The following is a 23,286-nucleotide window of genomic DNA, read 5'->3' as shown; positions in this document are numbered from 1 at the left end:
TTTTCAGAGCTTGTAATCACATTTCCACATACTTTGCACCTACAACACAAAATCTTTTGATACCAAATAACTGTAATGTAACTTTTGTTGCAAGTCAACTTTTAATGTTTTAACGTGAAGCCCCAATTCCTCAATAAAAATATGCACATCTTGTTCCAAAATTTACCGAAGGTTTTTTAACGTTTGAAAACTATTTTGTAGGACAAACAGCTCAGAATATTCTTTGCTGAAAGTTAGCTGCTGCCGTATATAGAGTCATGTAGGAAAGAAGAGTGATGTTCAACTGTGTTTTTAAAAAGGCAATGTCGCCATAAAGTTGTCAGTGTCACCATAAAATTACCAACGTCACCATAAAGTTACCAACGTTGCCATAGAGTTACAAACGTCACCATAGAGTTGGTTGCTAAACCAAAGAGAAAAACTTTTGTTAGTCCAAGAATCATAGCAGGAACATTTGTTTAAATAGCCGATAAGCTATAATAGCTATGAATTTCTACAAAAGGTTGTTTGAAATATTTGAATAAATTAATAACAAATTAAAAGAAAAACATCTGTGCCAACAGAATTTTTGAACCAATAGAAGGTTCATAATGAGCCTTTTTCTTCAAAGGGTTTTGAAATACCAAAAATAGGCATGTACTTCCAGTTGCCACAGAGTTTAAATTTAGACTACTCAATTATACAAGCAGCTAGAATAACATTGCTTGTCTGGGCAGTAATATGAATTTTTATCATCAGCTGTATGGTTTTACCACCCATCTTGATATTTCCATGTAAACACGTATAATCCATGTTAAGTGTTGCAAACTCCTAACAACCTAAAAGGCACAAGAATGCACATTTTAAGACACAAAAATAAATTATTCCAAACTGTCTAAATTATTTAGCTTAAAACTATAAATTGTAGTTTATTGAACTCATCTTGGTTGTATTAAAGCGAACAACCTCTGCCATCATCAGTTATGTAATAACAACAACATTAACTTGTAAAGTCCCAATAGGATTATTACACCATCATTAACCCAAGTCAGAATCCATTTCGCTTTTCTTATTTTATGTAGAGCTAGATGATGACTTACTCCATGTTCGCTTCAGATTTCTTTTTCATCATAGCCTCAAATCAATCAAATTTTCTTCTTGGCACGTCTCGTAAAACGGCATGCTGATACTATTTTATACAATAACTCAGCCTATATAAGTTAGTGAATCTTTAGGAATTATATCTTGCTATAGAACAAAAACTAACAGTCAAGAGACCGCCCATGGTGCACCTAAGGTTCTTGTGCCATAAATAGATATCTCACAAGCTTTACTAATCAACTGTCTTGAAACACTGTTTTAGTTGTAATAGTACAGTGCACTATGCTAGTACCGGTTACATAAATTCTTGACCCATAGAAACCACACCTATATCACCACATGTGTGCTTACTTATTAAATTGTTGACTGCAGTGTGAGCTGAACATACATTAAAAGGTGATTACAACATTATCCCTTAAAAACTTGAGAATATTTTTAAATATTAAAATTAAATTCATGAGAAATTTCTACTTTTTGAACATACGCACTGTACATTGTTTTTAAGATGAAACAAATCGACATGCCATGACCTTTTCCTAAAATTACTTTTCTGCAAGAGATTTCCAAGCTAGATTAGCTATTTGCAGTCTGGTTAAAGGAAATGTCTGAATAATGAGTTGGGCGGATGATCTATTCAAATTTATGTACGCCAAAAGTTATACTTATGCCACACCTTGCCTATTGTATGACACTAATCAGAAATCATTCATTGCTAAATGATAAACAAAGAGTCTGCAGTAGCATTGGCCTTGAGAGAATTATCCAAACCTTATGCTGCCCTGACCGCCGTTATCTATTTCTGACAATCTAATGCTTGATACACCCTTAAATGTCTGTGAACTGTGTAGCTGATGTTCCAGAGCCTTCGCATTATTTGGAAGACATAATGGCGCAGATTGGGGTATGCATAATTGTTTTTTGTTCTGCTCAAACCTCTGTCAGATTAGTGGGGAGGCCAAAATGTCTCCAGGAAGCAAACTGGTAGTTTTCATTTAGGAAATAATACATTTCCTGCAACCACAAGAGTCAACCACCTTTCTCAATGTTTATGGAAAATAATAAATCTGAAGAGGCTGTTAATTGAGTCGCACCTCTACGCCATCAACCAGACAGTACTATATATAAACATGTATATATAGTATTATAAACAAGGAAATGCTTACAGCACAATAGCGGAGGTTGATTGATGGTAGGTGCCAATCAACTGCTCTGTAAACATAGTAATTACCACCTGCAGTACTAAACCGTGCCAACCTGCATTATGGAACAGAGTTATGCAAAAAACAGCATTAACTTCTTCTTCCAATATTCATAACTTTGTTTTGCTTTTCTCTATTTCAATTTTAATTTTTATCTCATGGTTTAAATTCCTTTGAATGGCATGGGCCAGTGATAATAAAGTCATATCTACCTATTCATCAATCTACATCTATATATCTACCTAACTACCTATCTACATATCTATCTATCTATATATCTATCTGTCTGTCTATTTATCTATCTATCTATCTATCTATCTATCTATCTATCTATTTATCTATTTATCTATCTATCTATCTGTCTGTCTGTCTATCTATCTATCTATCTATCTATCTATCTATCTATCTATCTATCTATTTAGCTATTTATATATCTATCTATCTAACCATCTATCTATCTGTCTGTTTATCTATCCATCCATCTATCTATCTATCTATTTGTCTATCTATCTATCTATTTGTCTATCTATCTATCTATCTATCTATCTATCTATCTATCTATCTATCTATTTATCTATCTTTCTATCTATTTGTCGGTCTATCTATCTATCTATCTATCTATTTATCTATCTATTTGTCTGTCTATCTATCTATCTATTTGTCTATCTATCTATCTTTCTATCTATTTGTCGGTCTATCTATCTATCTATTTATCTATCTATTTGTCTGTCTATCTATCTATCTATTTGTCTATCTATCTATCTATCTTTCTATCTATTTGTCGGTCTATCTATCTATCTATTTATCTATCTATTTGTCTGTCTGTCCGACTGTCTGCCTGTCTATCTATCTTTTAAATTGGTCAGAAACTTCCAAGTGATTTCTGGTTGCTTTATACTCGGTCGGTTGATTATCCTGCAGACAGTATCAATATCAGCTCTTAAATTATTTACGGTGACATTTTTTATTTACATTTCTACATATAAACCAATATTTATAACACAACTTAACGGTATTAACAAACCAAAAGAGTTTGAATTGTTTTCTGTATGTAAGGTTATGAAATAGATGGCATAACCCAACACTTGCCAATAAAAAGCCTTTACACCAACATAGCAACTTCTTTGAGAAAATCAAATAAATGCACTAAACTTCTGTACTTGGTTTACAAAGTTAGCACAACTATGTTAACAGTATGCGATCGTAAAAAACCAAGTATTTCACCAACAATAAATGTAGTAACAATTAGGATAATACTGCTGATATATATACTTAGCCACAAGTATGTGTCAAATGTGACAAAAGTGCTGTTGATCAGTCAATATGAGGTAACAATCTAACAAATGACAGGACACTAGCAGGTATGAAAAGTGATAACACAATAAGCAGTCATTAAATCATGGAAATATTGCTACGGATTGTAGGAAGTTAAGATAATGGCAAGGCTATGGAAGGTACTGTTTAGGTTATATTGATGATATCTAGCTCTGCATGTCAGATATAGTTACAGTGATCAATATGTATTGTATGCGTTTGTAGCAACGCTTTATATAAAAAAACCTTGAATGTTCACAGGAGCTATACCTTGACGCAGAATGACCAAAATAATTTTTAACCTACTCTTTTTAACTAAACATCTCTTGATAGTATGGTCAGTGTTTCAAACAATGTAGAGCATACAACAAACGCACTCGTTGAGAAAAATGTTAGCCAATAGGATGTGATCTAAAAATAAGGGCTTATATAGAACACATCAAGTTTGAGCTAGTGTTGATGCTATCATAATTAGACTTCAGTGCGGGAGGAATACATCTTTCTCTGTAAGCAAATCTTTTAGCTTGCTCGCTACTCAAGTGCAAACAATTTCTGTCTACAAATTTGCAAAATCTTTACTATAGTAAGAATAGTATCGGTCTGTTCGATGCCATGGTAGGAGTTTGGGAAAAAAATTGCATCATGTAGGATTCAAACCTGCAGCTTTCAGCTTTGTAGATCAACCCTAAGAATGTAGTAATCAGCCACTCTCTATACATTTGCGGGAATAATTGCACGTGTAGTTATTACACCTGATGATCTTTCATGGCACACTAAACTGTCAGGGTACTTGCAGTTATAATTGCAGCGAGCATTAATAATTATGTTTGAAAAACAATATAGCATAAGCGAGTATATAGATGTAGATAGACATGAAGGATGTAATCAGCATAAAACATAATTGATTTCAAAGAACTGCTGATGCTGGCTCAACCAGAGATCACCAACACACTTGTTTTTTGAAGGAAAACTAGAGAAGTTTGGGCAGCCAATGCAAGAATTTTTACAATGATAGCTGTATCCATTTTTCCATCCGCCACAGCTAGAATGGAGAAAAAGGATCGCTATGTGTGGGATTTTAACCCACAAAATTTACCTTTGTTGCCAGCATGCTACCAGCTGCACGATTACTCCACCTTGCATGATGTCGGAATTGTTGTGCGCATGCTTATTCTCCGTGCTTTATCAGAACACTTGATGATCTCTCACGGTACACTAGTACAGTACATACTAGTACCCTTGTGTGTACTGTGCTAGTACACACAAGGGTACTCGTACAGTACATACTAGTACCCTGATGTGTACTGTACTAGTACACACCAGGATACTAGTGCATAATATAAAAATGTAGAGCACTGCCATGACAATTCCTACTTTGTATGAAATGTTACTACCCACTATGCTATAACTAAACCAAGTTTAGTTATGGCATAAAACATTCTCCGCTTAGTTTATGACTAAGTTTGGTTCACCAGCATTTTGTTACAAACTGTTTAAAAAGGTTACCACGTTGTTAGCTTTAATTATTATAAAAATTATTTTATTTTATTTGCCAAGCATAAGTAAGCATTATTATTGGACCAAATAACCAAAAAAATTTATAAAACTACACCGTGTGTATTTTATAACATTCCTTGAAGCTCCAGAGCTTCTGGGATTCAACCATAAGCTTTTGGCTATAGGAAGAACCAAATAATGTCTCTTTAGTAACACTTTTTTGCAAGTGAATGCTTCAATCATAGTTACTTTTGAGTTTTTTTTAATGCAAATATTTCTGCTAATAATTAAACAAGCATCATATTTTCTATTAATACATAAAACCAAACATTTAATGATGAAGATTTAAGCATATAGGATCATTGCGAAGGCAGGTTATATTTTATGCAAAACCACTTGATAACAGCTAGAGACTATCACCATTTACTATCATGTAGTCTACCAGTCTACTATCATGGACTACAGCTGTGATGTAGCCAGACAAAGCTTAAATAAATCTGATGAAACTTGACCTACCAACTGAATAAAGATTATAGCTAAAAGCTGTGAGTTTATAAAGCCAAATAGAATAAATGAACAAATAATGTTCACATAGCTCGTCTCAAACACTTTTAACTGAAATGGCTTATTACGTTGTGAATTGCTTTATGAAGCCCCTGAGTAACATTAAATAACAGGTTATTATTGTACGTGTAACTTAATTATACAAACATAATATGCTCAAACTTTGCTTGTTGTTTGTTAGCTTGATAATAATCATTTATTTAAATTATTTACAAATACATTTCTTCATATAAACCAATATTTATAACATAACCTAACGGTAATAACAAAACAAAAAGTTTCAATTTTTCTTTGTTTTCTTCTGCAGCAAATAAAAAGATAATTTTACAACTGGCATTTGGGAATTTCCGGACAAGAAGGTTCGTTAATGTTTACAGCAGAGTGATGACTTTCCTCATAGCATTCTGGTTCGTTTGGCACAAGAGGGAAGTGTTCAGAAGGTGTGCAATAATCGTGCTTTGGCACCAGGTACTCATCTTCAAAGTATCGAACCGTGTAGCCAACAATGGGACCGAGTGTCGTACGATATACAGGCTTTACTGACTCCCTCTTGGCTTGTTGTATCTTTGCCACAAGCTTTTCAACCATTTCTGGCATCTCATCATATAAGTTCCTTGTTTCACTAGGATCCTCTAAGAATAACCAAGATTTTTGAAAGCCAGACACTAGGCCAAGCACAAAAATATATTTATTAAGCATTTTAAACAATGAATACAAAAACCCATTAGGTGGATATAATAATTGGTTAGAGTAACAATACTTTATTAGATATAAATACCTTATAAAAAATTTAATAAGTTTGGTTATTTAACTTTAAAAACCTAATTTTAATTGCAGTTATATAACCTGAGATCTAATAAACATTGTGATGTCATTTAGTAAGGGTTTGATGACAAAATTTGAAAAAGAACCTGTTCCTGACTGAATGACACAATGACTATTTCATCAAGTAAATTATGGTTTCCCTTTGTCATAACATTTTTCGTTATATTTTTTAACATTAACTTTTATCAAATTTAAACAGCAGTCTTTTTGGTTTGACACAAATTTCAAAAATATTGAATATTTTCAAGTGTTAATATGTTAACATTTTGATGTTAACATAACATTAAGCTTAAATGTTACTGTTACCTGCAATATTGAAAAGACATCTGACGACTTGTTTTCCATCAACTTCTCTATGGCAGTCGTCGCCGGTAATGTCATCTAACTCTGGAGATTCTTCTGGTTTAGGCCATTCAGTTGAAACACACTTTGGATGAATAATGTAGTACTGATCACCATAGATGAGCTTGTAGTCCCTCCATCTGATGTAGCAGATATAAGAAGTTCCGTAAAGAGACAGATTTGCAGATATTTGAATCGGGTACAAGAGCTCTAGCGACTTGATACGGTGCACATAAGTAAAGTGGCATAGAAAGACATTAGTGTACAATTCAACTGCCTTCAGATATAAATTTAAATAAAAATATAATATTAAAATACTTAGAGATAGCCTATACTAATTGAATCCTACTTAAATTGCATGACTCTAATCGGAGACTGTTAGAGCACAAGTTGTAGGCTTATGTAAAATAATGCACTCAAATACAAAAAAGCTTAGTTGGCACATCTGTTTAACACATTCAGTACAGATAATTTTATAGAACAGTTAAGTACAAATATACGTTTGCAAATAATTATATCCTGCTATGCAACATTGAAAACATCAGACTGCAGACGTTTTAGCAGCTATATCTTTTGTGTAGGCATAAGAGGAAGGATCATGATACATTTGCAAACATATTATTTGAAGAAGCTTATATATAAGTATATATATAAATATATATAAATATGCATATCTTTATACATGTAAATATATATACAAGTATATACTATATATAACATAAAACAGGTACATTTATCGCACAAAATGGCGAAAGTATCATGATATATTTGCAAACATATTACTTGAAGAAGCTTATATAGAAGTATATAAATATATATATATATATATAAATATATATATATAAATATATATATATATATATGTATATATATGTATAAATATGTATAAATATATATAAATATTTATATCTTTATACATGTAAGTATACATACATATATATACTATATATAACATAAAACAGGTACATTTATCACACAAAGTAGCAAAAGTACCAAATATCCTATAGAATTTTACAAGTTAAAAGATAAAACTACAAGAACATAATTGCCTAATAATTGGGGAATTCAATTTCATAATGTTAAAGAAAACACCATGCTCAACATGAGCAGTTTTAAAAGTCTCTGCGCAGGGTGTCCATTAACACTATGATGAAAACTGTTCCATTTTGTGAAATCTTTTATCTAACCATTATAGCTTGTAACTGATGTACCAAAATTTGCAGTTGGCACTAGGCTTGAAGCATCTCTCTCATTACTCACCTATATGCAGCGTCCTCTGTCGCACACATTGAAGGTTCGTCAAAGTTATCCGTTACATCGGTAAGAGCTACAAGCATATCCTCTCTCAGATTGTATTTTCTTTCCTTGGAGCAGTGGTATCTTGAACCGAGATTAGCAACTTGAGATATGCCATCAATTCCTAACAAAAAGATGCAAATTATTACTGGATATATTTGAAAGGTAACCTTGGGCAAAGTTGTGTTGTATAAAATACAGAACGCCACAGGAAGTCGCTCTTTGGAATATTTCACATCTAGAGCGATGCTACTGATGCAATCAAATGACCTACATGAACGATAATTTTTATTGATTGGCTTTCAAGCAAGCAATCATTGTACTAAATCTAAATATATATAAATCTCAAAACTTGATTTGTCGTGATTCTGCACTTTTGTGTGCTCAGCTATAGTTATTAAAATTTTGAAATGGAAAGCTCTTTTCTTGCTCGATTTGAACTCACGAATATTGCAACCGCAAGTTTCTATACCAACATTTACGTGTAACCACTAGACTATGAAATTCTCACAAGTCTATTGCTGCTACCATTGACTGTATACCTTTCGCCCGATTGCCCACGCTAAATGACGTAATAACTCTATGAAAAACTATGCTTTTTGTTAAGGCGAATTTTTTTCCGCTATACGATATTAACAAAAATTTCTCTTGAAACTCGAATTTGGCAATTGTTATACCGATTACGACGAAATAACAAAAATGTCAATATGTTATTTACTGAAATACTTTCCACAATGCCAGAAAGATATATGTTGCTCGATATCTCAGTTCAGCGTTATTCATGTTGGTAAAAATGACTTCGCAAACAGATAACTCATAAACCTTAAGTCAAGAACTTGATGTTCAGTAAAATACATACTAAAACCTCCTTCAAGTATGTGTTTAGTAAACTAAATTCATTTAAGTTAGTTTCAGCGTTTATGTTACAAGTCTGTCTCGAAGGTAAAAACTCTCCATAGTACATACTCCATAGTACATTGTAATGTTACATTTTCTCGTAGATCATTACCAATAAATATGCTAAATTTGTTGTAGGTAAGTATAATTACCAAGATTAACATAATGCTTTGTAACTACTTTTCATGAAGAGGATTTTGATTATTTTTACCAGGAGGTGTTTGCATTAGATAATTAATATGGGTTCCAATACCACTCTATACAATATTTCACCTTATGATGCAAACACTGAAATGGATTAAAATCATATCATTGTGTACTGAATAATTTTTCATTGTAATCGTAGCAAAACAGACTATATTTGGCCATTACTTGCTAATGGTTTCACATTTACATTTAAATAACTTTACAATTTAATTTTTTCTCCTAATTTATTTCAACAAAACACTTCTTTCATGATATAAAATTTAAAAGTTACAGTTTGAAAATGTTTGAAAACCTTTACAGCTGTTTTTTTTTAACGCTTCTGAGCTGGAGAAAAAGCACTTTTCTCATGATATGAAGTTTAAAAGTTAGAATGGTAAATGTTTTATATGTTAAATGAAAATAATTTTTTTGACCAAAGACTTTTTTGTTACCCGGGCAATGCCAGGCATTCAGTAGTACTAAACAAATATGCCCTGCGGCACAGTTGCTTCAGGCCATGACCTAGTGGTCTGTATTAATATAAACTGGTGACATTTTTTATATCCATATAAAAAAGGTCACTGGTGATGGCAAGAATGGCATTCAACCTTAAACTGCGCTCTGCAATGGGACACCTCTTCTGTCGTTGAGGACCTTTTGCCACTAAACTCAGCCATGTTTGCGCCGATGTTTGTGCAACAATGCTCTCAAAAGCATGCGCATCATCTGCTTGTAGAAAGCTAAGCAGACATCATGCTTGATCTCTGAGGGTTTGCTCACGCAGGCAGTCTTCAGCAAGAGCTAATATTGATCCTGATTAACACTGTCTTGGTTAATCAGGGTGTCGAGCAATAGCTTACCATGTATTTTAAATCTGGATGATTTCCGTCCAGGCTTTGCTAGTTGAACAAAAGTAGGTAACCAATCACTGACATGCATCAAAAAGTCTCGTGTTGTTCCCCTGGTGCTAGGATGTAGCCTAGGGTCATAATAAACTGTGGGAGTCAGCACTCCTCCTTCCGTAAAGGCTGCTTTTCCATTTCTCAAAGGGTAGTTGTTAGCATAGTAATCTTTTCCAGGAATTTGTGCTGCTTGATTGGCTCCTCCATTCTACAGATGTATAAACATCACAGTTCTTAGTATTTCATTGACAGATCACCAAGAACGTTATAATTTCGGCATCCAATTGTAGCTACATGTAATATGTTAAATAAAAATGTTGATTTTAAATATTTACCTGTAAGTAATATTTATGCTATAATTAGTTCATCACAGTAGATAAAACATGAACATTCTATTTCATCTTTGCCGATAAAAAATTAATCATTCTAAAGAATTCTTCACCGTTTTTCAATACCACAGGTTTCCTGCCATGTTGTAAAACAATTTGCAACAACTTGGAGTCAAAATGACATACAATATATTTTTTTGCTCTAAACTTTTACGTTGTTTTTAAGAACCGACTTTGATCACACCTTGTGAATGTAGGGCTTTTGAATTTAAGGGACATTTAGACTTAAACCATAACTGTCATGAACAACTTTTATCGTATTTGATATGTAAATCAGACACGCTGATTCCGATTTTGTACTCAAAATAAAGATTAGTCCACTGACCTTCAAAGTCATTTAGGCTTTTTAAAGCATTTCAATGTCCGTTTCGAAAACAACACAATCGGCATTACAAGCTCCGCCCATAAATATGTGATGAAACCTAGCTTTTTCAGGAACGGAAGTTAGGAATGTTTAGTCTGATTTAGAATAATAGAGATGGGTGTCTTAAAACCCATTATTATTTAAATCCAGCCTGTAAAATAATTTCAGTTTTTTTATGAATGGTATATAAACTATTTAAAATTGCTCGTAGCTTGTTACATGGCGTTTAAATGGGCTGAACGCCAAAAAAAATCAGCTAAAAAAGCGCGGTTTTACCACAAGCTAGCGTTGTTATCGCGCTTTTTTAAATATGCAATGCTAAATAGCTTATCTAATTTTCAGAAAAGACTGATATTATTTTTAAGGCTGAATCTAGATATTAATGGATTTTAAAACACTCATCTCTATTATTCTAAATCGGTCTAAACGTCCCTACATAACTTTTGTTCCTAAAAAGCTAGGTTACGTCACGTATTTATGGGCAGAGCTTGTTATGCCGATCGTGTTGTTTTTAAGACCGATATTAAAACGCTGTAAAAAAGCCTTCATTTCTTTGAAAGTTAGTGGTTTAATCTTTATTTTGAGTGCAAAATCGGAATCAGCGTGTCTGATTTACCTAGTAAATACGATAAAAGTTGTCCGTGACAGTTATGGTTTAGGCAGGATTAATACATATGGCTAAGACAAAGACACATACAGTTTTCAAACCGCAGAATATTTCATGTGTTGGCTTTAGTTGAACATAGCTTTGCTTACGACTTTGCACAGGTCTGTTTAAGAAAGTACTTACATCAGAAGAAAACACAATGATAGTGTTGTCATCCATACCAGCTTCTTTCAATGCTGCCATGGTCTCACCTACCAAGTCATCCAGAGCTGACACCAAACCTAAAAATTCGAGACCTGATGCTAGTGATTGGTACAGAGAAGCAGTGAAGTGTATTTAGTAGTTTACAACTCAGGCTCATCTGCTAGGGTTGGCTATACAGCTATATACAGCTATATACAGCTATATACAGCTATATACAGCTATATACAGCTATCTTACTGTAATAGCTATAGTAAATGCTAGTCATATAACCGTGGTGGCTATATAGCTATGTTGGCTATGTGAATGTGTCAGTTGCATGATTATGCTAGCTATATGACTGTGTTACCTACATGAATTGCTAACAATGCCATGATGGGAGCTATATGACTATGTCAGCTATATGGCTATGTTAGCCATATAGCTGTGAACGCTATATAGCTAAGTTGGATAAGTGAATATGTCAATTGTATGATTATGCTATATGGCTATGCTAGCTATATGGACATGTTAGTTACGTCAAGATGTGGGCTATATGACTATTTTGGCTATATGACCATGTTAGCTATATTGCTATGAGATATACAAACACTTGTATCAAAGTTCAACGACTATTATCTTAGTGCTCTGTAAAATGATAGTGAATATTGATTACCCACTAACCTAAATATTTACGACGAAGATTTGTTTCACACTCTTCAGGATCCAAAAAGTCATGTACTTGAAACATTTCTTCTGTCACCTAAAACATAGAATACCATTCATTAGCTTCAGAAAGAAATTTTGGTAATAGCTAGTCATATTTCTTTCATTCTTTTTAACCAAAATGAACAACACTAAGGAGAAGAACGAGATGTGATTCCGCAGGTGATTAGTAGCCCAGTGGGGTTGAGTTCTCTTACCTCTAAGGGGTCATGAGGAGCTGTTGGTGTCAACCACATGAACAATGGATTATCATTATCGTTATGGTTACGGATCACATCCCTAATGTGACTCGTATCTTTAAGCTACAAGTATATTACAATATTGTGCAAGTATTGTAAAAAACGTACAGTTTTAGAGCAAGATGTCCAGATATGAAAAACATCCTTAAAGCTCTTCCGAACGAGAGACTCATATGAGATTTATTGCAAGAGCTTCATCTTAACAACATATAAAACAAAGACAAAGTATAATAATACGATATAAAAATATAATGCGTTAATGTAGTATAATAAAACATAACAAAATATGACATAATCTAAAGTAAAATAATACAATACGGTACAATATTATATAATGTAATAAATAAAAAGTAACACAAAATAATATATTAAAATACATTGTAATTTATTAAAATTTTATACAGCACAATATAACATTGTGTAATATACTATAAAGATGAACTCTAGTGTATTATCTAAGCTAATACAAGTATAAAACAATACCAAACGTGTGAGCTCTACAGTATTATAAAAATATAAGTAAAATTTGTACTTGAAGCCATTATTGTGGTTTGTCGTTAAAAGTAAAAAATCCTCTCAGTAATTTTGCAGACTTCTGAATGGTAAATTTGTTTTGCATAAAAAGAACTTATAATCTAGTATACCATGATACAATGTAACAAAATGATAACAGCTAGTATAATTTAAAATACAATATAGCACAATAAAATATAAATTAAACCACGCTTATAATATGATGTAATGCAAAATACCACAAAAAAATGCAATTAAGTACTACATGTTATAACACAATGCTATGTTAACTATCATAATACTTGGTATTGTGTTTTACACAATATCAACAATTTCAAAATAATATTTTGAAATATAATATATAGTTTATAATAATATATAAACTATAATATTGTCATAGCTCAACATAATTTGATACATTTATTATAGTCGAGTCTTATGTAGTTAAGTATATTCTATATAAAGACCACAAGCAAATATAAATGTAATATATTATTGTATTTTGCTAATATGCCTATATTCTGTATACAAAGTTGGCTGACACAATAAAAGTATAACTCACCGTCAGATGGGTTCCAATTCCATTTATGCTTGGTTCACCGTTTATCTGTTTTTGCATAACATCCGCTTCAGCTAAATCATAAAAATATGAAAGTAGGTTGTCATTAAAAATGAAACTGTTTTATAAAACAAAAGTGGACAACTCTCTAAGCTTACTTCTACCTCACAACAAATAAAACTCACTCAAAGAACTAAAACTCAAATGTCACTTTGTGAAGTCTTTACATGAACTAACATCAACCTTTAGCAGATTTTTTGATAAAATATTGACAGTTCTTTATCATTTGCGGGTGCTTTTAATGTTTGAGGTGATCTGACAGCCAGAATTTTTAAAGATTAAAATCGTGAAAATTTAATGATGAGTAAAACGCTCGAAAAAATGATGTGTGCTAAAATGAGGTCACTAGATGTGCAGCTGCCTGTCTCTCTCGTTATTGACATTGGTTACTACTTTCAAGTTGCAAATAGTTTTTGATAAAATCTACTAAAATTTTTGTGTCAGTTAATCTTAAGAGGTTTTGTAATGCTGAAATACTTTTTAGTTTTATAAATTACAGGATTTTCCCTAGAATTATATGGAAGATTTGCAAATAATAATGATAAATTGAAACTCAGAAGGTTAGATGAGTAGACAAAGTTTTCAAAAGTTTGAAGCCAGATAAACGACAGAGAAGATTGGTTTAATCCAGTTGATGACAAGTGCACAACAATATTGTGACAAGCGCTTAACAAGTTGTTGATAAGTGCTATAAAATAGAGCACTAGTAATTATATATCTCTGAAATACTTTATATAATTCAATTAAAGCTTGAAGTCTAACCATATTTTAGGGTTGGCTATGAAGAGATCTAAAATATGGTTAATTTATAACAGCTTTGAAAATTTCCCTGTATAAAATGGTCACACTCAAATGACTTATAAAATTTTGATGTGAAAATGTAGAGACTCTTGGAATTTAGGGAAGAAAGTCAATAATCTATTTAAGAAGTTTGATAAATCATCACCAACCTTGCTGGTCATGATAAAATCACAGGTCACTGAATATTATTCTTTCAATCAAATCTTAAAATACTCGATAGCCTTCAATTTACAATCTGTCTGATTTTTATATAGTATTAAAATTTTTACTAATTGCAAAGTAAAACAGAATCTTTACTTTTTGTGAATTTGAAATAACAAGCTAAAAAGGTTGCTTAAAAATGGTCACCATTGGTAGTTATTTACCACTTACTCCAATTGAAGTAGCCAACAGCTCCTGTATTGATTCCCCTGAATTCATCTACACCACGGGAAGTTGGCAGGCAGCTTTCATGACAGTAACCCAAGTGCCACCTGAAATAAAACTTAAAGATTTCACTTTAGAATCATAAATGACTTAGTACAGATATATCGTATACTATTATGAGCAACCCCTAGAATGGCAAAACAGTGTGACATACTTACTTTCCAATTTGCGCTGTTGAGTACCCCAATTCCTTCATATATTCAAACAGAGTTTTATGTTCAACTGGAAGGCATGATTGACTTTCTTGGATTAGGACGAGAAGCTAAAATTCATAAAACATTTTTCAATTCTTTGAGCGAATATATTTTTAAGAAGTTATACATAATTGGAAACGAGTGTTTATTCACTTCTTACCTGGAGTGCGTTATTAGATGGATACTTGCCAGTTAGAAATGCTGACCTTGACCTGCAATACAAATATATATTAACAGGGTCGCTATACAAAATAAAAAATTTTAAAATTTAAATTCAGCTTTTAAAACAGAAAATGTATAATTGATTCTGTGTCAAACATTATTGATGCCAATTTAAATGTTTTAGTTTTAAATTTATAATAAAGTGTTATAAAAACTCACGCGCTACACACAGTCTGTTGATAGGCTTGGGTAAGTTCAATACCCTTCGACCTTAGCTCATCTATGTAAGGTGTTTTGACTTTAGGATTATGGAATCCAACATCATTCCATCCTGTAGTAGCAGAGAAAAAAGGTTGCATATTTTTAAGCACGAAACAAACTGTATGCTTATGACAACTTTTACCGATGAGCTATGTAAAGAATTTTGCGTACATACCTAGATCATCAGCCATAATGTAAATGATATTAGGCTGTCTATGTGACCTGTCCCGGTAGAAGTCTCGGGGTGAGTTCAAGTACGCATGCTTGCACAACTTATGCTTCCAGGACTCTGTCCCTGCAGCTAACACCAGCACAACCAAAGCTGTCAAAGCTCTCATGTTGTACCGTGAGATGAACTGAACTCCTTCCGCAAGTTTTTTCTCTTATATACTCCATTTTCTGGTTGAAAGAAGTTCTCACCATCTCACAGGTTAGGAAGTCGAGTGAATGATTAAAATATGTCAGAGCATGTCTATCCAATGACAACCACCGTGTTGGAGGAAGCGCAAAGTAAGACAACGTTAGGCAATATATGATGGTGACAGGATAAGAGAACCACCCTAGATATTACATATTCAAATAAAGAACTCAATGAAGCATATATAAATTATCATTGCTACTCAATAGGGTAGTAGCTGTACATTCTCAGAACAAGCAAAAAAACAGAAACCATTTTTACTTAACCAATTAAACCTAAAATTGGTTTAATCCAATTAAACCTAAAATGAACTGACAAGCCTAACAAAGTACTATCTAAAGGAATCAGAAGTGACCCGATAGCTACCCTTCATTCTTATATCATTTTTTATGCTTTATATTTTGGTCTAGACTACTTTAACTGTACTTTTTTAGGGTTTGTTATAAATATCAGTTTACAAATATACATTTTAATTATCATATCACAAACAATGCTATTCTCAGACTACAAGAGCCCAGACTACTCAGACTACTCAGACTCACACTACTATACTTTTTGTATAAAGCAACAAGAAGCTATATAGAAATTGGTGATTTTATTTGAGATAACTAAACTGTTGGATTTAGCCTTACAAACTTGAAAGCAAGTCAAACTTGCAAAGACATCTATATACAGGCTGTCGCAAGATGAGTACATTTTAATGATAAATATAAAAAAAATTGCTACTACTTTAGTCAAAGTTTTTCAAACCTTAATTTTTGTTGGAAAGTCTGACAATTAAATTCATAAATAGTTATTTAATTTTAAGAAACCTTAAAATATTTACTAACAATACATAAGCATAACAGATTTAAACAATTTACTCAACATTTAATTCATTTTATTGAATGGGTTTTATCAAGGAACAAAATATATAAAATACACGAAATATCATTTTATTTATTTGTTTCAAAAACGGAGCTGTATGAGGGTTATTATTATTTTCTTAAAAACTATAAGGAAATAGTTCACAGTTTTAGCATTCAAACAGACTATGACCAGAAATTTAAACTTTAATTTTGGATCCTTCATTTTGATCACTTTTAATGTACTTCAAACTTTCAAGCTTTGACCATTTTTACACTCATGCACACAAAATGTTGTTCAAGCCTTTATGAACCAAATTTGAAAGCTAATTAATGTTTCAAAGCAGGTAAAAACTAATTACGTTAGCTAAATTCATGCAGCCTCTGAGGTAGCATGAGCTCGTTCAGCTTGAAGACTGTAGAAAAATAAAGAAGTGGTGTAGAAACGTAGGAAGTAACATATTTTACTTAAAAAACTTTTATTTTTTAAATCTATGGAAACTAATTTTCTCAAAACTGGATTCAAATTTTAGGAATTCTTCTCAGCATTTCCCAAACTACCTTGTAATAAATATATAATGCTAGCAGCTTGTGCAGTGTTTCTTGTTAATTATTTTTTTAGGTTCCTTAGGCTATTTCTAATCCCTGTAAACTTGCACAATAAAGTGTCTACTCTAGAATATACTATTCTGTGAGAAAATGGGTAATATGTTTTTGCGGTGTATGTTTTCAAGGCTCAGAGTATTGGCTATCATAAATTTATAACGTTTATGCCAATCAATTGGGCAGAATAATTTACTAGTCAAAATAAATCAATCATTTAAAGATGAACACTTATTTTACCAAAAAATCATTTTTAACTGTTTGTACAATGTAATGACATTCATTTGATGAGTGGCAGAAAATCTCGTTCTTGTTCACTTCTTGAAAGTTGCTGAAATCAAAAAAGGTCCTTCTTTGAAAAGCTAACAGACTCAAGCAAAAAAGTAATTCAGATATTGATAAAATAGAAAGGATTTTCACTAAGACAAGATTTTCACAAAGATTTTCAACTGATCAACGATAAATTAGTTTTGGGTTTGCTACTCTTAGAGCAGACAACTCCTAACACAATTTTTTAGTTCTTCATTCTAGGCCAAGCTTAAGCAAGCTATACCATTATATTTACATAGCCTCTGGCAACACAGCAGTACTAATCCTTTTGTTTAAGTAGCCTCACCAACTTCATAATTTATATCAGCACACACCGCTATTAAATCGTTTTAAAATTTGCAGATATCCAACTATATCTCGCATCATATTTTAAAGGAAACATGTAAGTCTAACAGCTGATATTTTCACAAGATAAACAAACTTAACTTAGCATACTTTCTATAAAATGTTTAGAAATGCCAATATTTTATAAAGCAGGTTTAACCCTTACTATTCTGTTTTGTGTAGTGGGTTAAGTGCTCAATATTTATTACCTGCTGAGAGTGCAGGTGACATTCAGAGTTCAGGAGTTATGCTACAGTGATGTGCAAAAGGAAGACAACTCTGGCTGCTTGACAACAATTTGTAAGTGGCTGCTCACTGAGGCTGACCACCATGCACATTTTGATCGTAAAAATTAAACATAGCTTTTCTATTTAACAAAAAAGTTCTCCAAATGAATTTGATTCAAGAGGCTATTGAGGGCTAATTCTCATCTCCGGGATTTGTAGATGCTATCTCCATGAGATGGAGATAGCATCTATAGATCTATTATAGATCTCCTGTTATGGAAGTTGCAATAGTGACATGACTTGTTATTCCCTTTGTGTCTATCTGTGCATAGCTGATATTTAATATAACAATATTAACTCATTAAATGTACAATGTTTACTCTTGAAAATGTTTATGCTAAAACTATAAACTCATAGCAGCATACACAACAAATCATGAAAAGATTAAACTATTTTTATTTTTAATTTGAAAGCGGTTTACACGTACAAATACAAAAATGCTAGCTAAAAATTGTGTAAAGAAAGTTATATAACATGGCTAACAAAAAGCAGATAACAGGAAAATGCAAGTATAATCAAAATGGTGGACAGAAAATATTAAAACAATATATTTTAAAAAAGTTGAGCATGCAACTTGATTGGTTTGAGTCAAGAAAATATATCTATAAACAATAATTTCAAAATAAAGCTGATTCTAAAATGTTTAATAAATATTGAGTAGTAAAACTTGATTGGAGTGTGAGAGTGCATCAATAGACTAAAACTATCAGGTGTAAATAAATATATACTAAGTAGATTGCTTAAAGACTCTGAAGAGATTCTAGCTGTCTGTTTAAGTGTTGCTAAGGTTTGTTAAGTTTACATATAACAGACTGAATCAGTTGGCTCAAGAGGAAAGTGTACAGACGGAGTACAGTAATTGTGTCGTGGAACTAAGTGGTCCACAAATGTCATGGTAGTAGCATCACTGATTCCAAGGGAAGCCCTATAAACTGGTTTCACTGCATCCATTTTTGCTTCTTCTATTCTTTCGAGAAGTTGTGCTACCAACTCAGGTTCATCATCATATAAGTTAGTTGTTTCACTTGGATCATCTGAAAAATTAGTAAGATGTTTATTACATGATTTGAATCTTAAAATTATGTTGAAGTGGCAAATTAGGCAAAATGTGTAATCAAAACCTGAGATGAAATTGTAAATCTTAATTTATATAGCAACTTCACCTTTAGATAGAACATTCAATATTTATAAATCACTTATTAGTTGGCTGTACTAAAGATCTGTTTAAATCTACTTTCTGTTATGAATATTTATACCGTAATAGTGGCTCTTACCTACTACATTGAAAAGACATCTGATGACTATCTGCCCGTCAACCTCTCTGTGACAATCGTGTCCGGTGATTTCTGCAAGTTCTGGAGACTCTTCTGGCTTTTTCCACTCAGTTGGTACAGTTGTAGGGTCCACAATGTAATACTGATCTCCATAAAGTAGTTTATAGTCTCTCCATCTGTAAAAACAAAATTATTATGAACATTCAGTCAAACACTGAATTGACAAAATACATTAAGGAAGTGAGATGAAAAGCTTAAAAAACTAGAAAAACGTTTTGTTGTTGCCATGCTCGATATTAGTATGATCTTGCTCTCGAGTTTGTGCTGACGCACAAACTCGAGAGCAAGATCAGCACACCATATCGTCAGCACACCATATCTAAAACTCATGCAATGTTCTTCATCGTTTCTTTCATTGTACTTGGTGAAATCACATCACCAAGACAAGATCTCATATACACGTAGGACACAAATTCTTATAAAAGGTTTTACAATCAGTGAATAAGTTTGAACTTATTTATAGTTGCCGGTAAAGATTAGTACTTAAGTTAGGAGTGTAATATTTACAAACCTGTATGCAGCATCCTCAGTGGCACAAGTTGATGGGTTCATAAACATGTTAGTAGCATCTGTAAGAGCTACCAGCATATCTTCTCTTATCTTGTACTTTCTCTCCTCTGAACAAAAGTATGTTGATCCGAGATTAGCAACTTGGGATTTACCATCTATTCCTAAAAACAAAACAAAAGCAATGATAAGTGACAAAAATAATTGGAAGTATGAAGAATAAATATTAAGCAGATTCTAATACAGTTAACAGCTTCAAACATAACTTAAAACAACAAAAAGACATGTTTATTAGGAATTCAACAAGCAACCAAAAAACTACACGACTTTAGCTAAACAGACTTACCATCAAGCTTAAAATTGGGTGATTTTCGCCCTTTTTTGGCAAGTTGAACAAAGGTCGGTAGCCAATCAGTTACATGCATCAAAAAGTCTCTCTCAGTTCCTTGTGAATTAGGATGTAGCCTAGGGTCATAGTATACGGTTGGTACACGTACACCTCCTTCCATGAATGTTGCTTTTCCATTGCGCAGAGGGTAATTGTTGGCATAGTAGTCTTGACCACCAAAGGCAGCGGAACGAGTGGCACCCCCATTCTGAAATTATTAAGAAAACTTATAAACTTTAGGGAAATCTTGCTTTTTAGTCACAAAAATACCAGAAAATGTAATTTTCTCACAACACTTGATATTTTTGCAAACATAGCATGTACTTACATCAGAAGAGAACACAATGATTGTGTTGTCAGCCATATCAGCCTCTTTTAACGCTGCCATTGTTCCTCCAACTAGACTGTCTAATGCTGACACCAATCCTAAAAGAACAAAGTATTGAACTGAGAGAAAGTATTTCGTACTACATGTACTTCAATAAATAATTTACATTATTATGAAATTGACAGCTGCATGTACACACTGTAAACAGCCATAGTTATCTTCGTCATGTTTATTATTTACTCAGATCTTAGTTATAATGAAAGTAGGGTAGATGTACTTAACATACCTAAATATGTCCTTCGTCTGTTTTCCTCGTGGTCCGCTGCATCTAGGAAACTGTGTACTTGGAACATATCTTCTGTATTCTAAAATATATTGTTATACAAAACTTTGATTTTAAATTTATACAAATCCAATAATAAAATATTAAAGGAAACCTTCTACCATAGGTTAAGATACACTAAGAAAATCGTATAAGATGTGGGCAAGTTGCCAGCCGACTATTTGTAGATAATAAACTCACCTGTAGAGGGTCATGTGGTGCTGTTGTAGTGATCCACATGAACATTGGCTCTCTACTTCTTTTATGGTCAAGTATGAGCTCTCTGACATCACTAGTGTCTTTGACCTACATGTATATAAAGATTACACAGAGTCAATTAAGTTGCCTCTATGGTTATTAATATAATTATTAGGTGGTGACAAATCCTATAATTTAGCGGCTTAGTATATCAGTGTGTTAATAAAAGGTCAGAAATGATAAATGTATGTAACACCTTTATACTAAGGTCAATTGTAATCCCATAGTAACCATAAAGATGCAGTGAACATGTTTAGTTGTCCTCAACTTGGATATTAACATGTACTTACAGTCAAATGAGTGCCGATGCCATCTATACTTGGTTCACCATTCACCTGTTTTTGCATGACACCTTTCTCAGCTAAAATGAAATAGTTTTTATTTATTACATGAAACTGTAATTATTAAAACAATATTGCGTTGATTGACATAAGCTGAATGATTAAAAATTTACAGTTTTTAGAAATTACAAAAAGTAATTACAAACTCACTCCAGTTGAAATAATCAGCTGCTCCGGTATTGATCCCTCTGAACTCATCTACTCCACGAGCTTTCGGTAAACAGCTTTCATCACAGTAACCCAAGTGCCATCTAAAATAAATAAGAAATAAAATAAATACATGACTTCTTAATGCAACTGATTATTTTACCAAGTCAAACAGAAAGATGATGTAAAACAGCATTATAATAATTTATAATTACAGTTTTTACTCTACTCACTTTCCAACTTGTCTGGTAACATAACCTTCATCTTTCATATACTGGAATATGGTCTTGTGTTCAACTGGAAGACACGACTGACTTTCTTCTAGTATCACAAGAAGCTGTAAAAAATCAAAAAGTTTTATATTTTACTTTTCTAAACCGAGTGAAATAAACAAAACATGACGGTGAGCCTTTTTGATAAAGGGAATTTTTTAGTTTAAAGAATATTAATAAAATAATAGTATTTCATATTCACCTGAAGTCCATTATTAGAGGGGTACCTCCCTGTCATAAATGATGACCTTGACCTGTATTTAAAAGAAATCTGTTAAAACTCCTGTAACTAACAATATAGTATTTTTAAACAGTAAATGGTTGCACTGCTTATGCTATTATCTTACTAGATTAAAAGATTGAAGAAATGGTGTACTAGCAGACAAAAAACGCTTTTGTCTTTTCATAAAAAAGCTAATAAGTTAGGAAAAGAAGTACAGGAAAACCTACGCGCTGCATACTGGCTGCATATAGGACTGTGTAAGTTCAATTCCTTTGGCTCTCAGTGCATCTATGTGAGGTGTTATCACTTTATGATTATGGAATCCAACGTCATTCCAGCCTACAACGTTTAACCATTTATGTAACCATTTCAAAACATAGAGTTAGTTGAAATGAGCTGCTTTATCTAGCTTCTGATAAACAAAAATCACATAAAGTAATATTCTTAATGTTACATTTCCGAGTTGAACCTTACCTAAATCATCAGCCATAATGTATATAATATTAGGCTGTCGTCTTGACCGGTCTCTGTAGTAATCTCGTGGTGAATCTAAACGGGCGTGCTTGCATGTGCCCGTCCGTCGAGACTCAATTCCTAAGGCTAATGCTAAAACTACCAATGCTGCTAAAGTTCTCATCTTGAATATTCAGAGCTAACTGAATGATAACTCAGACTCTACTCCTTATATATGATATTTATCTGTTGTGATTCACTTGAGTGCTTTTCAGACTGGTAGTCCTGAGTACCGGTTGAGCGTATGGTGTGTGACGTAGGAT

The 23,286-nt window shown here is 32.7% G+C and overlaps 2 protein-coding genes across 2 annotated transcripts; both read right to left on the bottom strand.

The window, feature by feature from the left end:
• Positions 1 to 5,562: 5,562 nt before the first annotated feature.
• On the bottom strand, positions 5,563 to 15,926 carry LOC137405850 (arylsulfatase B-like). Its single transcript, XM_068092276.1, has 13 exons — positions 15,759 to 15,926; positions 15,542 to 15,653; positions 15,321 to 15,372; positions 15,125 to 15,228; positions 14,913 to 15,013; positions 13,683 to 13,753; positions 12,566 to 12,670; positions 12,327 to 12,405; positions 11,646 to 11,743; positions 10,061 to 10,310; positions 8,082 to 8,241; positions 6,786 to 6,961; positions 5,563 to 6,286 (listed from the first exon to the last, which is right to left on the bottom strand). Exons 1-13 carry the CDS (start codon positions 15,919 to 15,921, stop codon positions 5,979 to 5,981), a joined length of 1,779 nt encoding a protein of 592 aa, XP_067948377.1. The 5' UTR covers positions 15,922 to 15,926; the 3' UTR covers positions 5,563 to 5,978.
• A 2,848-nt stretch (positions 15,927 to 18,774) lies between these two features.
• On the bottom strand, positions 18,775 to 23,152 carry LOC137405833 (arylsulfatase B-like). The gene is made up of 13 exons (XM_068092250.1): positions 22,985 to 23,152; positions 22,738 to 22,849; positions 22,490 to 22,541; positions 22,249 to 22,352; positions 22,019 to 22,119; positions 21,818 to 21,888; positions 21,471 to 21,575; positions 21,234 to 21,312; positions 20,948 to 21,045; positions 20,578 to 20,827; positions 20,236 to 20,395; positions 19,665 to 19,840; positions 18,775 to 19,424 (listed from the first exon to the last, which is right to left on the bottom strand). The coding sequence occupies exons 1-13, from the start codon at positions 23,145 to 23,147 to the stop codon at positions 19,189 to 19,191; spliced, it is 1,707 nt and encodes a 568-aa protein (XP_067948351.1). The 5' UTR covers positions 23,148 to 23,152; the 3' UTR covers positions 18,775 to 19,188.
• Between the last annotated feature and the right edge of the window lie 134 nt (positions 23,153 to 23,286).

Source organism: Watersipora subatra, chromosome 10 (assembly GCF_963576615.1).
Source record: "Watersipora subatra chromosome 10, tzWatSuba1.1, whole genome shotgun sequence".
Classification (NCBI taxonomy): Eukaryota; Metazoa; Bryozoa; class Gymnolaemata; order Cheilostomatida; family Watersiporidae; genus Watersipora; species Watersipora subatra.
This window is presented reverse-complemented; position numbering and strand designations above follow the sequence as displayed.

Coding starts and splice junctions, on each gene's coding strand:
- LOC137405850 (XM_068092276.1), bottom strand. CDS start 15,921: ATGAGAGCTTTGACAGCTTTGGTTGTGCTGGTGTTAGCTGCAGGGACA. Junction 13,754..14,912: donor TGTTGGCTACTTCAATTGGA/GTAAGTGGTAAA, acceptor TTTATGATTTAG/CTGAAGCGGATGTTATGCAA. Junction 6,962..8,081: donor ACAGAGGACGCTGCATATAG/GTGAGTAATGAG, acceptor CTGCTACATCAG/ATGGAGGGACTACAAGCTCA.
- LOC137405833 (XM_068092250.1), bottom strand. CDS start 23,147: ATGAGAACTTTAGCAGCATTGGTAGTTTTAGCATTAGCCTTAGGAATT. Junction 21,576..21,817: donor GCATCGGCACTCATTTGACT/GTAAGTACATGT, acceptor ATATACATGTAG/GTCAAAGACACTAGTGATGT. Junction 19,425..19,664: donor ATGTCTTTTCAATGTAGTAG/GTAAGAGCCACT, acceptor CTAATTTTTCAG/ATGATCCAAGTGAAACAACT.